Raw genomic sequence first — 15765 nt, forward strand, 5'->3', positions numbered from 1 at the left:
ATTGGGAAAAAAGAGGAAGACTTCTTGAGATGGAATTTTTAGGTTTTGAATGGGATTTTGTTATCTGATATGAGTAAATTTAGTATGGTTAGACTCGTGAGTGAATGGGCTTTCGGATTTAGTGACTTTTGTCGGATTTCGAAACATGGGCCTGGGGGCCGGGTTTGAGCCGATTTTGGATTTTTGGCTATAATTTGATATTTTTCTTGTGGAATTGATCCCTTTAGCCTATATTGATCGTATTGTATTGCTTGTGGCTAGATTCGGGATATTTGGAGGCCAATTTGAGAGGCCACGGCATTGCAGAGTAGGATTTTTGCTTGATTTGAGGTAAGTAATACTTCCAAACTTGGTTCTGAGGGTTCGAAACCCCAAATTATATGTTATGCTATTGGTATTGAGGTGACGCACATGCCAAGTGATGGGCGTGCGGACGTTCACCGTGAGAATTGTGGCTTAGGTGATTCCGTGCACCGTTTAGTGACTCTATCCTGTTGATATCCATGTTTTCATCATGTGATAAAGTAATTGAGCTGTAAATCATGCTAGATATCATGTTTAGGCTTTACGCCGGTATTGTTGGGACCCTTAGTGGTCGTTTCTTGTTGTCATCTCACTATTTTCATTGATATTCCGTGCTCAGTCATGTTCATGCATTTTTATATCATATCTCAGTCTCAGTTATTTACTGATTCATCATATCATTGTTCCGGGTTTGTTTTCATGACATTGTGAGCCCGTGGGTGAGACTGGAGCGATTGATGACTGGGTGAGGCCGGGAGTTAATTATGAGTGACACTGCACGGCGCAACGGTTATATTGATGATTATGATAGAGCTTGGGCTGTAGGAGCCCCTCCGGAGTCTGTAACACACCCCCGGTGAGCGCGGATGATACTATTGAGGGATGAATTTTCCTGGACATGGATTTGTCCGAAGTACTTGATACCTGGAGATGGATTTCTCCACAGGGTTGGATTGCCCCCTTTTCCTCGGTACTGGATGACTTATAGTCAGTGTTGTATATGTTCCGGGATGGATTTCCCTAGGCCGGATGGCCATATACAGTACCGAATGGTTGATCACTTGAGAGTGGGAGCACATAGTGCATTTCATACAATGTGCATTGGCATGTAGAGATAGCTGAGTTGTATAGCTTACACTGTTCAGATCTGTATTTACTTTATTGCTTTTGAGCTGTCTATCTAACTTGAAAGCATGTCTACGTTTCTGCACATTTATTTCTGTTATATCTGTTGCGGTTGAGTTCGTCACTACCTTTCAGTACAAAGTTTGGACTTGTTACTTACTGAGTTGGTGTACTCACGTTACTCCCTGCACCTCGTGCGTAGATCCAGGCGACTTTGTTCACGGCGGCGGTTGCTGATTGAGACCCCAGAGTTTGGAGACTATCAAGTTAGCTGCACAACGTTCGTGGGCCTTAACTCTCCTTCTTTATCATTTGATGTATTTTCAGTTGTTTCCTTTAGATTTTGTAGTGGATTGTATCCCGAATAGACGCTCATGTACTCGTGACACCCCGGTTTTAGGCTGCATTGTATCACACTTTGGGATTTATTATGTTTTCAAAAGAGTTTCCTTAATGTTAATTGCTTCCCTCATTATTTTAAAGTTATTTTCACTGTGTTGGGTTGTTGAGTTGAGGTTGTCCAAGTTTTAGGATAGGCACCACGACGGTTGATTTTGGGTCGTGACACTTCTGCCCCTAAATCCGCCCCTGATTATGACGACCACAGTTTTTCGTGTTGGATTTTGAAAACTAACAAAAAAGATGTAAACTGAGATTCAAGAGGTACAAATTTGAAACAAAATTGAGTATACTCAACATAATATAAATAATTTTTTGACTCTTTTTTTTTTTTTTAGGGGGGGGGGAGGGGAGGGTTTCACGTGTATAAGTAGAACAAATGAATTTGATTCTTTTGCTGTTGATAATCAACGGCCTTAATTTTTCACGAATATGAAGGGTTTACAAATGAAGGAGGGGTTTGAAGCAAATAGAGCACACTCAAGGCAATGACGAATTAGTTTGAAACGAAGAGTGGACTACATTGGCTAAGATGAAAGCCTTAAAAGTGAGCTTAATTTTAGGAGAAAAACACAATCTAATGTTTTGAGACTATTTATATTAGACCACCTAAGAGAAGGGAATATGTAGAAAAGAGATTAGTAACAAAGAGTCAGAAAACAAACTAAAATTTTATAGTAATAAATGGAGTAGCTTAAGACAATAATAAATCTCTATGGTAACCTTTTGTAATGCGGACGTGGGATATCATATTATCATAACAATTTCACAGTTTTAATGAATTTGTCTTTCGTGGAATGAAACGCTATTAAAATGCAAGAAAAGAACTACTATATTAGATAATTACATTAACATTTGGTCTACAATCTATATGTAGAATAAGATAAGGAACTTGAATATTGAATCTTAGACTGGTGGTTTAATTTTGACTACGTAAATAATTTACTCCCTTTAACTATCTGTTATGTCGAGGAAGATGCAAATCCGAAAATAAAGAAGATAAAAAACACCAAATTTTAACGTGGAAAACCCTTCAAATCGAAGGTAAAAACCACGGGATCACAAAGATCCAAAAAGCTCCACTATAACAATAAGAGGGTTACAAAAGTTCTCCAAATTGGCTACACAACAAGCGCCAAACACGGAGCAACAATAGCAACAAGATCAACAACTAATCAATTGAAGAAAGAGTATAATCCACAAAACGAAGCTGCTGTTTGAGGCTCGAAATCAGATGCTACGAGCCTCCAAATCCGATCTTCACCGTTCAAATCCAAGACCAAGATGTTACGAACACTCAGTCAAAATTTCAGCCCGATCCAACGGTTAACGAATCGGAAAACGTGATTTGAATTTGGCTGGTCGGAATAAAAATCTGCAGCAAAACAAATACTTTTTTTCTCTCTTCTCTCTTGATGAAAGCTCTCTCAAAATCCACTCTTATGTGCGACTTGTATCAATGAGCATAGAATAATTCTCCAAGGTTGTCCTATTTATAGATCATGAGTGGTGCTTTCTCTTAAAGCCAAAACCCACTCAAAATAGGAATAAACCGAATCCAATTCCAAATAGGATTGGAAACCAAAAGAGAACAGGATTAGGCCATTGGACTTTTGGCTGGACAACATGGGCATGTGCCCAACACTATCAACATCAACAATGAACCTGACTATTCGAAACACAGTAATCACAATAATTTTATTAAGTTTCAGAAAATATTTCGTCGGGTAAGAGTACAATAATTAAGATAGTAAATTTCGAATATCAAATATTAAAAAAAAACTTGGAAAAGAGAAAAAGAAATGAAAAGACAATGGGGAAGGGAAGGTCCAGATATTAGCAAAATTCTAGTGGTTTGTCCAGACAGATAAGGCCGCAAAATAGGTGGGACAAATTGGGGGTTGATAGAGAATCCGACCAAACTATCACATCATTTCTTACCAATTGACTATCATTTCTCGCTCCCAATCATCAATAGCCAAGCCACCGTACTTGACACTAAAATCTCTACTGAACTACTACTAAAAACAATCTTCGATTGACTCGGTTCTATCACAAATCTTACAATTCAAATTTCTATAACTCCATCTGTATTTGAAGCAAGAATTAATTAATGCTGGTCTAGTCGAGACACGTCCATGCCCAATTTGGATGCAAAACATTTGATTTGGATGCAAAACCTTTGATTTGGGCACGAAGTGTACCTTGTGGGGAGAGGGGTGGTGTTCAATTAGATGTAGTCCTTTTATATAGTAACCATTTAGTCCATGGTCCATTAAATGATCGATGCAAGGCTAGAAATTGAAACATATTGAATCCACATTGTTCCTGTCCTTTGTTTCAAGGCCTTTTTCTCGATGTGATAACAATCTAAAGGCGACAATAAAATAAGTAGATATTTTCGGTGCAAGAAGTTACTACTATTATTTTGGAATTTGGATCTACCAACACCAAAATGGGGATGAAGGACAACAATTAGCAGACGTTTGTGATTTGATTTAACAAATAATTCACATCAGATGTAAATAATATTGCTTTACGTACAATTGGGATTCAAGAAATTGTACTACAATTTTTTTCTTTCCTTTTTCTGCATTTTAGATGCAGAATTCATCACTTCAAAAAAAAAAAAAAAAAAGAAGAAGATATTATGTTGATTGGTGCTAGACAAAAGGACTGACAAGACTATTATATAAGAAATAGAGAGGGGGAAGTTTGAAAAGGACAAAATGAAAGAAAGTAAAATGTGGGCGGAAGATGGAGAATGGAGAAAGAAATAAGAGAGAGAATCGAGGGGGGGTTGTGTGTGGGTTTTTGATACAATCCCAGGTTAGGCGGATCTCCTGCCCTTCCCATTCAGATTCTCATTCACTTCCCTTCCTTTCTTTCTTCTTTACACATATATATTTTCTGTTTGATTTCCTCTTCCGCTCTTTCATCCTCTGCGTAATCTGTTTCCGTTTCTCTACAAATCTGTATATAACTCAGCAACAGCACGCGCACACACTATTTGTAAGACTTTGTCTGACTCTGACTCTGACTACCCCCTCTCATTTTCATTCTCTTTTTTTATCGTTTTCTCGCCGCAGATCCCCTCATCTTCTCTTTCTTTGTCTTCTTTGTTCTTCTTCCCCTTTCTTCTCCCTCTGTAACGTCGACTTCCCTTTTCGATCTGGACCGTTCGATGCTTCGACCTTTCTCCCTTTGACTGACTTCAACTCTTCTTATTTTTGCTGGTGGGGACTTGGTGGCACTGAGCTTCTACCATGGGCCAGTGTTATGGCAAGACCATCCCCACCGTTCGGGATTCTGATGGAACAACTATCACTACTATTACCTCTGTCGCCGGCGACGCCGATCACCCGTTACCGGCGACTCCGGTCAACAAAAGCGTCCCCTCAGTCAAAAATACTCCTGCTCGATCCTCTGCTAACAGTCCTTGGCCAAGCCCTTACCCCCATGGTGTAGTAGCAGGTGTGACTCCTTCTCCAGCCAGGTCCACGCCTAGAAGGTTCTTCAAACGACCTTTTCCTCCGCCGTCTCCGGCCAAGCACATTAAGGCGTCGCTCGCTAGGCGATTTGGCCATGCGAAGCCCCCGACGGAGGGGCCAATTCCCGAGGATGGTACAGCTGAGCCTGATCAGTCGCTTGATAAGAATTTTGGATACAACAAGAACTTCGGTGCTAAGTATGAATTGGGGAAAGAGATCGGCCGGGGGCATTTTGGTCATACCTGTCACGCCAAGGGCAAGAAAGGAGACCTTAAGGACCTGCCTCTTGCTGTCAAAATCATCTCCAAAGCTAAGGTAGCTTCTCCTTCTTTTTTTTGTTTGTTTTTGTTTTTGTCTTTTTCTTACTCCTTGAAGACTTGTCAGTTATGCCCAAGAAGACTGCTCCATTGTTTTTCTTCTAATCATTTCGCTTTGTGCTCGGCTATTTTTGAGCATACAAGACAACAAATTTGCAATAGTCAAACTCTTAGCATAGTCAAATTTAATTTCTAATTGTTACCTTTTCCTTTCGGATTTCTGTATTTAGAGGGTAAAGTTCGAATTTTTAAAGATGGGTGAAACATGTAAAGGGCTAAAAGATCCATCAAAGCTGTTGAAATCTGCAAATAGCAGATAATCTTCCAGATGTGGTTCTATATTTAGTTTCTGGTTTCAGATATTCTAAATGCATTTATGCTCTTCCTTGTGGACTACTCCTAAACGTATGAGTCACATGTTAAGGAAGGTGTTACAGAGAAACAAATGTGGAAATGATGAAGAAGATGTGAGCATGTTCAGTAAGGGTGGTTTTGTTCTCACTGCAACATATGCCATCATTCGTTTGAGGAAGTGCACCCTTGTAAATCCTGTGATCCACTGTCGAGCTTATACCGTGGATAATCTGTTTAATCCAACCATCTCAGAACTGAGATCTTTTTTTTGTTTAAAGAATTTTCGTTTTCACTGAAAATTCAAGAATATTACTGTTTATGTTCTGTTAATCAAATCAAATCAGAATTAAATCGTTGGTTGGAGTTTCCTCCGAATGACATATACTTTGTGTACTCAGGACAGGCGTAAACTGATTTTAGTATCCAGAATCAGCAAGGTTTTTGTGGTACAACCTGGAATTTGGAAAACAAAAATGAAAGTTATTGAAACTGAAAAAAGTTTGGCAGTATTGGTTTGCCTCTGGTATTCATATTAACTTTAGCTTGCTTGTGAATACGGTCTTGTTTTGGGATTGATCGAAGGTTAACCTGGACTGATTTTCATTTGAAATGGTATTTCAAGTGAATCTAAAGATTAGTTGTTTTTTTCAGTTTTCCTTTTGGAAGCTCATATTTTGCTGCTTTTCTTGATATTCGGTAGCCTAATATGAACTTTCCATTATGGGCATAATATATGCGCTGGCTGTACTGATTTGAGTTGAAATATGCTCATAGGGTTTCCCATCCTTGAATTTGGTATAAATTACTGGAGTAGTTCTCTATCATCTAACACATGGAATGAGTGTTGCTTTGGTTTGTAAAGAAGAACAGTGTATATGACAAGCTTCACTGAATCTTCTCTAAAATGAAATACTAATTTTGGGAGCTTTTGACCTGAAGGGTATGCTTACAATGTGGTGAATTACTCGTTAAAAGTCATCCCATCTTTCTAAGATTGTGTGCATCATGTTGAATTCCTAAGAAGGCAACTCCATGTTAATGCTACTTCAAATCACAAGATCAGCATCGCCCAAATGACATTATGGGACTCTTATCATGTGTGGAGTTCGTGATATATTTATGTCCAAAGAAGATGTTGGTGGAAACAATTATGTCGAGGTGGTCAAAACTATACTTACCCATACCTTTATCTTGCAAACAAAAATATGGTTGAATGATTAGAATATCGTATAGGTTCAAAGGAGCTTCTCAATTTCAGTTGTCAAAAGACTTTGCAGTTACGCTATTTACTCCTTAAGTTTTGATAAATGAACAAAAATAGCTATTCTCTTTGGATCGGTTAGGAGGGTAAAAGTTAATTTATAATAGAGCTTTATATTAGCCTAAGTTGCTCTGACACAATAGTTTAGGTGCCAAACCCGTGTCGACACGACACTAGTATGGGTGTGGGTATGGGATCCATACTGGATTTGGTCAGACAGTTTTGGATACTTTGATCATGACGGACTGAAAAATTAGAGACGAGATACAATTTGATTCCCAAAATCAGAACCAAAACTAGGGTAAATTTGAAAAAAATAGCATACCTTATCTAGGAAATCAATCCTTTACTTATCTACAACTTGAGAATAAAAAAGCAATCTCCACTTTACAAGCTATATGTAAGTATTTCACAAAAAATTTCATAATTTAGAGATATTTTTATATATATTTTTTGAATTGTTTTTAGCTGGATCCCCGCACCCGTATCCGTACTAGGATTCGTATTCCCGAATCTTAGAATTTACATCTCGGAGGATCCGACTTCTAGATCCGCACCCGTGTCCGAGCAACTTAGATATTAGCTCAATGTCTCTTTGGTGATGGTGGTGTTCGAGCAAGCTTTGCACCTCAACTATTCCACTGGTACTTACTGCCTCACACCAGCACAAGTACCGGGTAACTCTCCCCACCAAGTCTAGGCAGATGAGAAGAAATTATCTATTGTTATTTGTCTTTACGTGGATTTGACCTCTAGTCTCCAAGGTTTTCACCTACTTCATTTACCACTAGGCCACATTTATCTTTGCTCAATATTGTCAACACATCTTACTGTCATTGTGGTGATGGTATGCTAGAGATTTTGTATGCCGAGTGGTCGTTTTAATACTCCCTTCATTTCAAAAAATACGAACCGGCTTGGAGTACAAGGTTCAAACCTTCTAATTTATATTTCAATTCAGGCATCCTCACATAAAATTTAGTTACTATTTAGAAACGACATAAAAAAGATACTGTAATTAGAACTTTTTACAATTTTAATTTTTTAAATATATATATGAAAAGTTGTAGTCAAAGAAATAGTTGTTTGACTTCCCAAATAGTAATAGTGTCAAATATAAAGTGGAACAGAAGGGGTAAGTGATTTAGAACAGTTGAAGCGATTGCTCAAGTATTATTCCCTATGGTATGCCAGCTATATTTTAGGGAAAGCATGCTGACAAGGTAGTTATATAGAACTCATTGGTCTTTCAAGTAACTTAACTCTATTAGATATAACATATCTAGCAACTTGTTCTCAAACCTTTTATGACTTGGCATTAACCATTTTAGTTGAATGCTTGAGGGAATAACTATCAGTATTTCAAGAAACCTTTTTATGCATAGAGAAATTTAATCCAGTCTGCAGCTTTACATTCTTTGGCAATCCTATCGTCGATTTATGGCGATGTAAACATCATGTTCTATTTTTACTATTTTCTCCCTTTAATGCTAGCCTAGGTGTAAAGTTTTATTAGCTTCCTTAAATTTTCGTCGCATTTATGAATAAGAAGGTCTGGATTCGAAAGCTTTTACAGACGGAATGCATCCAACCGTTTTGTTGAAGACTATTTTCACAGGTGAAATCATAAGGATCACAAATTATAGGTCCTGGATTACTGTAATTTATAAATCTATTGAGGATGTAAATAAATGTGTGTGTACGCAATTTATGATGTTAAATTCATGTATTACATGCATGTACTATTTACCTTTTGCTGTATTTTATACCTTGATCTACTCCTGTATTCACTGAATTATGTAGTGAGTTCTCTTATCTACAGTTTTAATGCAGCTGGTCTTGTTCTCTTTTTTTGTTGGTATGTACACTATAATGGAAAGCGGGAAATACTTTATTGTAAAGTTCGAAGTTGAGCATTTAATATTGTTGTTTTAAATTGCCGCGATGTCATTTTTTTGGTGAAAAAGCTTGACTGTATAATCTTACATGAATCGTAAATGAACAAGATTTTGAAAATCTGTAGCTTGACTGCATTAACTTATGTGAATTATAAATGAACAAGATTTTAAAAAATCTGTATGTTTCTTTTATCGATTGAGTCTATCAGGTCTGATTCTTTTAATTCAGGATTTTAGGATGGAAAGAATTTTTTTGCTGAATAGTTTCATTAGAACTCTAGTGGTTGATACCCAGTCATCATCACCGAATGCTGCTTGTTACCCAATGTTTATAGATTTACTGACTTATGTTCAAATTTTATGTCCAGATGACAACGGCAATATCCATTGAAGATGTGCGCAGAGAAGTGAAAATTTTAAAGGCTCTTTCATGCCATAAACATCTTGTCAAGTTTTATGATGCTTGTGAGGATGCTAATAATGTGTACATAGTAATGGAGTATGTGCTTCATCTTCCATTAATGTATTGTTTGTCTTTTAACTTCTCATATACAGATTTCAGTAACCAATGCCAAATATGGATTTTTTCGAGATTGTCAGTATTTTGATTTAGTAATGAGCAGGTAGTATTCTCCTCCCACTAGGATAGCTTTGTGACTTAATAGTCCTTTATATTTTGCATATGCAGATTGTGTGAAGGAGGGGAATTACTTGACAGAATATTGTCAAGGTAAATGTTATTCTTTTTGTAAACTAAGTAATTTTTTTTGGGTGCTTGTAGTTTGTATTTTAATGTTCTATATTTCTATTGCAGAGGTGGTAAATATTCAGAGGATGATGCTAAACTTATTATTGTCCAAATTCTAAGTGTAGTTGCATTTTGTCATCTCCAAGGTGTGGTCCATCGTGACTTGAAGCCTGAGGTTTGTAGGAATTGTATTGCTCTCTGTGAAGACTAGTTGCTTTCTGTTTCTTTGTGGTATCCTCATTGACAATGCTTTTTCAATTGGCATCACAGAATTTCCTTTTCACCTCCAGAAATGAAGATGCTGATATGAAGCTTATTGATTTCGGGCTTTCCGACTTTATAAGACCAGGTAACTTTCTTAGAACGCTTTCCTAAAATCTGGTTAAGTTACGATACCACCAGTCTGAAGCAGTCTGCTAGTTTAACACACATTTTGTCCCAATTTACTGATGTCATTTTAGTAATGGGTTGTTGTTAGAAGTGACTTATGCTTGAAATTTCAACGCGCTTGCAGAAGTGAGTGAACCTATAGTTGCCTCCATGTCGTCTGTATCAATTAGGTTTCTGTATGCTGTGTCTCTGGTGATTTTTACCTTTCTACCAGTAAAGTATGTCACTGAAGTCATAAGAACTTAAGTACTTAACCTTGAGAAGTACTAGATCTACTCCACAATATGATTGTCAAGTTCTCCCTGGCCGGTGACTCTTTCGCTTGCTTCTGGACCTAATTAGCTTCTTTACAGCCATCCCAAACTGTTCTTATGAGCAGGATTATCTTACTTTAGTTCTGTACATGTGAGCAGGAAGGTGTGACACCTTGAAGATTGAAGGTGTTGCAAGTGGATGAGGTAAACTTAAGATCATTTGGATTGGAGTAGTTGCAATGGACCAACAATTCTTGTAATCAGTGTGGACTTAGTGGAGAACTGAACACAATGGAAGTAGACCCCCCTAGGCGATACCAACTAGTTGGAATTAAGGTTTAGTGTTATTGATACAATTAGATCAGGTCCAGGTTTGACAAATACCTTTTTAGTTTTGTTAGAGATTGTATGACAGCATAAGGGTAGTTGTGAGAATTAGAGAATTCGTAGTTTTAGGGAACTCATAATTTTAAGACAAATTGTTAAGTAGTAGATAGGGAAGGGCTCCAAATGGAGCAGATGTATATAGGGGATTGAAACAGCCAACAACGACTAGTTTGGTATTGAGGCACATTTGTTGTAGTAGTCTATCTCACGTAAAACTATTAGTATCGAGCTAGAAGTTCAATTTTTAGTATAGTTGGAGTAAAGTACCTCTAAGGTTTGTATTTCAATGTTCCACTGGCTTCATGATTCCTCACCGTCACTTATTTCTGTCCTTTGCTGTTTTTGTTCTGAAATGAATTGGTTACTATTCTACACCGGCAATGAGCTATGAGGAAACAGTCCCTGTTCTATTATCCTGGCCTTGTATTGGAGTTAAAGTGTAAAATAATGAAAGAAAATGACTTGGGCACTGACACTTTTACTTCCCCCCCCCTCCCCCCCAACCCCCCCCCACACACAAACCTCCCCAAAATAAGGACACGGGCAATGATACTTTTTTTAATAAGAAAAAAGAGTCATGGGCAATGGTATTAGTACTTAAAGAAACTCTCCTTGCCATAAACTACAGTTTGATCCCACAAACTCTATACTGCTACTGTTAATATGTGGCTAATCTAGAAGTTTGGTTGGCATCATGGCGTGTATTATTTTCAAAGGGCGCTTAGCCGCTTAGATCAATTCAAGAGTTTATTTGTCTTTGACATATTCCACATTTGGTGTTTTGCAGATGAAAGACTTAATGATATTGTGGGAAGTGCATATTATGTGGCACCAGAAGTTCTCCACAGATCTTACAGCTTGGAAGCGGATATCTGGAGTATTGGGGTTATTACCTACATTTTGTTATGTGGAAGCAGACCATTCTGGGCAAGGACAGAATCTGGAATTTTTCGTGCAGTATTGAGAGCTGACCCTAACTTTGAAGACTTGCCTTGGCCTTCTGTGTCCCCTGAGGCTAAGGACTTTGTAAAGAGACTTTTAAATAAGGACTACCGTAAGAGGATGACTGCTGCTCAAGCTTTGAGTAAGTAATTAACCTAACCCCCTACACAAATTCATTAGTTGATTCTCAGCCTGTTGTTTTTTCATGTGAGAGTTTCAAAAATTATGATGGGTCAGATTGACCGAACTGAATTGTTGGAGCACAGTACACTGTGTATAGAGGCAACCATTGTCCATACAGGGGATTGGATCAGATTATACTCATCACACTGTGTTCCCGGTTTATGGAGTACTTTTTAATTTTAATTCACGGGATGGTCATGATGAAGGAGAGCCTTGGCGTAACTGGTAAAGTAGCCTCTTGCAGAAATGCAGGGTAAGATTGCATACAATAGACCCTTGTGGTCCAGCCCTTTCCCGGACCCCGCGCATAGCGGGAGCTTAGTGCACCAGGCTGTCCTTTTTTGAGATGGTCATGATATATGGTGAAAAACTTTTTGTCAGGTGTACTTGCAGTGTGCTTTAAGCTTTCTCAAAAATTGGAGGTGTGGGTGGGAGTGGTGTTATTGTTGCTAAATATTTGTTATTTTTAGCTGAACCATATTCTATAATAAATTTGATTGGGTGTTTGTTATGTCAATGAACACAGTTTCTTGTAAAAATATATAAAGTAATACAGATTTTTGCAATTTCAGCGCATCCATGGTTGCGCAGCGAAAGCCATCCTATTCCTTTGGATATATTGGTCTATAAGTTGGTGAAGTCATATTTGCATGCTACACCCCTCAAACGTGCAGCACTAAAGGTATAATGTTTTCTTTTTCTTTGTTTTTCCTTTTTCTCAGTTGACAATTAATTATAATAGGGGATGAAAAACAACTATATTGTGCAAAGCACATCTTCTAAGTTCTAACCGAACTATATTCTCGTATTTAGAAAATTTTGGCATTCATCTGGAATTACATCATTATTGTTGAAGACCCTATTGCATGCCAAATTGTTCTATAGAAGGTCTGTGAATTAGGGCAGTTAGGTTTCGGAGATTAATTTACTGTAAGTACTAAAACTTTTGGTAGTCCAGAAGAGAGCAAACTGATGACCGATTGTTCTAGATATCAAGCAACTAGGAAGAGGTAAAAAGAAAATAATTGAGTTTGAGAAGCAAATGGAAACTGAAAAACAAATACGTAATTAAAAATTTCGTAAGAAAAATTATGTATCTAAATATGATCAATGCAGTTGGCAGGATAGTTCTCCTCCCACTTTATCTAAGTGCAATCTGGTAAGTCGATTAATACAGAGTTCTCTTAGCTCAGCTCCTAGCCCCCGAGAAAATTGTTATCTTACATTGTTTGTTTATTGTTATATAATATCGGATAAAAATGTCATTTTCTTCTCACTTTTAATTAGTCTCATGGTTAACCCTGTTATATTGTTCATCTTTCTGGTGATTTATATGGAAGTGTATTTTATTTGATGAAATTCTTTGTTGTGGTGCTGTTTTTCATGGATGGGTTGCTCTTATCAAAATATAATCAGAATCTAGTCATGTAACAATGTGCTAAATTCTAAATACTTTTGTGGCTGTATGTGTAGGCTCTTTCTAAAGCTTTAACGGAAGATGAACTGGTTTACCTTAGAGCGCAATTCAGGCTTATGGAACCTAGTAAAGACGGCCGTGTTTCTCTTGAAAACTTCAAAATGGTTAGTATCTTGACAACTTCTCTCCCCGAAATTAATAATGATTTTTGAGACTGAAACTGATCAAACATAATAACAGAGATGTCAGATTTTCTTTAGCTATCTCTCTGTCAGTTGTGCAATCAGAAGTTACAAGCAGAATGTTTTGAAACTGCAGGCTCTTATAGGAAATGCTACTGATGCTATGAAGGAGTCAAGGGTGCCAGATATTCTGAATGCGGTGAGATGCATCTGATCTTTGCAATCTGCTTTTAAACAACTTCTCATAGGTCGATACCTGGTTAAGTTTCAGTGGAGATGTATGTAGCCTGCTACCATCTCCGAATAATTTAGCAAGTGTAGACAGCCATTTTACTACTGAAGGCTAGCTTCCATGCATATATTCTTGTGGACGTACATGGAGATCTGTTTTCTGACCTATCCTAGCGATTTTTCTTTTAGAAGGCTCAAATATCTAATTATCATTTATGTCTTCAATCATTTTTATCATTATGTGAAGCTAAATATCCTTGTACTTTTCAGATGGCAACACTGTCATATAGGAAGCTGGACTTTGAAGAATTTTGTGCTGCTGCTATCAGCACATATCAATTGGAGGCCCTTGAGGGATGGGAGCAGATTGCATCAGTGGCATTTGAACATTTTGAGCGAGAGGGGAATCGGCCTATTTCAGTGGAGGAATTGGCTAGGGTATCTTTCTATTACTACATATAGCTGTTGGTACTCTTCAATATTCAACAAATTCTTGTTTTTGATGTTTGGTTCACAACTATGCAGGAGTTGAATGTAGGCCCAACAGCTCATTCCATTCTCAGAGATTGGATAAGAAGTGATGGAAAACTGAGTTTACTTGGATATACCAAATTTTTACATGGTGTGACACTTCGTAGTGCACATATGAGACATCATTAGCATGTGTTTTCTCCATTTCTTAACCCTTACTCATTTGGTTAGTGTTTGACAAAATGATAGAGATCAACTGTTGATTTAAAAAAGAAAAAGGTGTTGATGATATGAAAGAGATTTTTTCCTTCTTTCTTTCTAGTTTCCTTTTCAAGTTGGATTTTGGTGGCAGGCAAGATTTATACATGTACGAGTTTAATAGAGTAGAGTGGCAAATTACTTGGAAGTTGTTGAGCGGCAGGAATTTGTTCATTGAGGTGTGTGTAGGTCATGGTTTTCTGTTATTTGAATTCAGTTCTTACTTGCACAGAAATTTTAGAAGCTAAGTTTGTCGTTGAGGTTGTACCTTCATCGAGGTGTAGAGACTTCCAAGGTGCACTAGCATATTTAATAGTTGTGCAAATAAGAATAGAGGGATATTGATGTAGATAATCAGAGTTTCTGACTACCTGTTTCCTCTAATTTACTGTTCTTTCAAGTGATTCGTGGAAAATAGAAATATTATAGTCTGGTCCAAATGTGAAAAATCAACGGGGGCAATATTCTTTTTTGTAAATTAGGGAATCCGTCGCCGCTACTCTATGGATGGAATTTGTGTAAACTCTGCTCCAATGCAATAGCTTACAAACTACGGTAAATCGCACTAGGCAAACTTCGTGTGACGAGCTTGACCGAGAAAGATTGCAGGGGATTTCGAACTGCTACCTCTCATTTGGGATCTCCTGCTCAACCAACTCAGCACCCCAAGGAGTTAATCTCTCCGACTCATTTGGATGACATTTGGATTATGTTGTATTTTAGGTCAAGTGGTTGTCAAATGCAGAGTCACCATCTAGATCATCTTTGTACGTCCCAAGCATAAGATTTTATGTCAGGAATACGTTTTTACACCCTTCCAGATGTATGAGCATAGTGTATTGGTCTAAATTTGGACGGCTTGATAACTGCAGATAAACAGGGTCGAGGACGAGGTCGACTAGGACGTAATAGCGACGAGTCGTCTTCAGAAGGATTATCGCTAAGGACGAGCAAATGAAGTAAAGAAGTAACGGTAGGAAAGATTTAGAAATAGCTATAAGGAATATTCCTTTCGATATTCCTTATGTTGTACTTTTTAGGGTTTCTTGGGGATATCACTTATAAATAGGAAGAGATAGAGAACAAAAGGGGGATCTTCACTTCTTGATAATAGCACTTTGTAAAGAGTTGACTTGAGAGAATATACAAATATTGTCTTGTTCACTGATTCTATAGCTTTACTCACGCTATTCATTCCTTGTTCACAAGATCCAGAGACTCCTTATCCACCTGCATTTATCTTAGTTCCACGTTGCTGTCAGGAAGGAGAGTCACCCAAACCGGCTAACATTTGGGTGATAAATTCCTCTTTATTACATTTATTGCCATTGTCTACATTTATTGCATGTTCTTATTACAATATTCATTGATAAACGTTGAACGCGTGCCTGATCTTGTTACTCTTAAACGTGGTCCGACTCCACGGATCTGTC

General features: G+C 37.6%; 1 protein-coding gene across 1 annotated transcript; it reads left to right on the forward strand.

Moving 5' to 3' along the window:
- The first annotated feature begins 4211 nt into the window (after positions 1-4211).
- Positions 4212-14560, forward strand: LOC109213541 (CDPK-related kinase 3-like). Its single transcript, XM_019377354.1, has 11 exons — positions 4212-5354; positions 9238-9368; positions 9558-9599; positions 9684-9792; positions 9888-9966; positions 11436-11732; positions 12346-12455; positions 13247-13354; positions 13509-13571; positions 13874-14041; positions 14129-14560. Exons 1-11 carry the CDS (start codon positions 4815-4817, stop codon positions 14261-14263), a joined length of 1782 nt encoding a protein of 593 aa, XP_019232899.1. The 5' UTR covers positions 4212-4814; the 3' UTR covers positions 14264-14560.
- Positions 14561-15765: the final 1205 nt, after the last annotated feature.

Source organism: Nicotiana attenuata, unplaced genomic scaffold (genome assembly GCF_001879085.1).
Source record: "Nicotiana attenuata strain UT unplaced genomic scaffold, NIATTr2, whole genome shotgun sequence".
Taxonomy (NCBI): Eukaryota; Viridiplantae; Streptophyta; class Magnoliopsida; order Solanales; family Solanaceae; genus Nicotiana; species Nicotiana attenuata.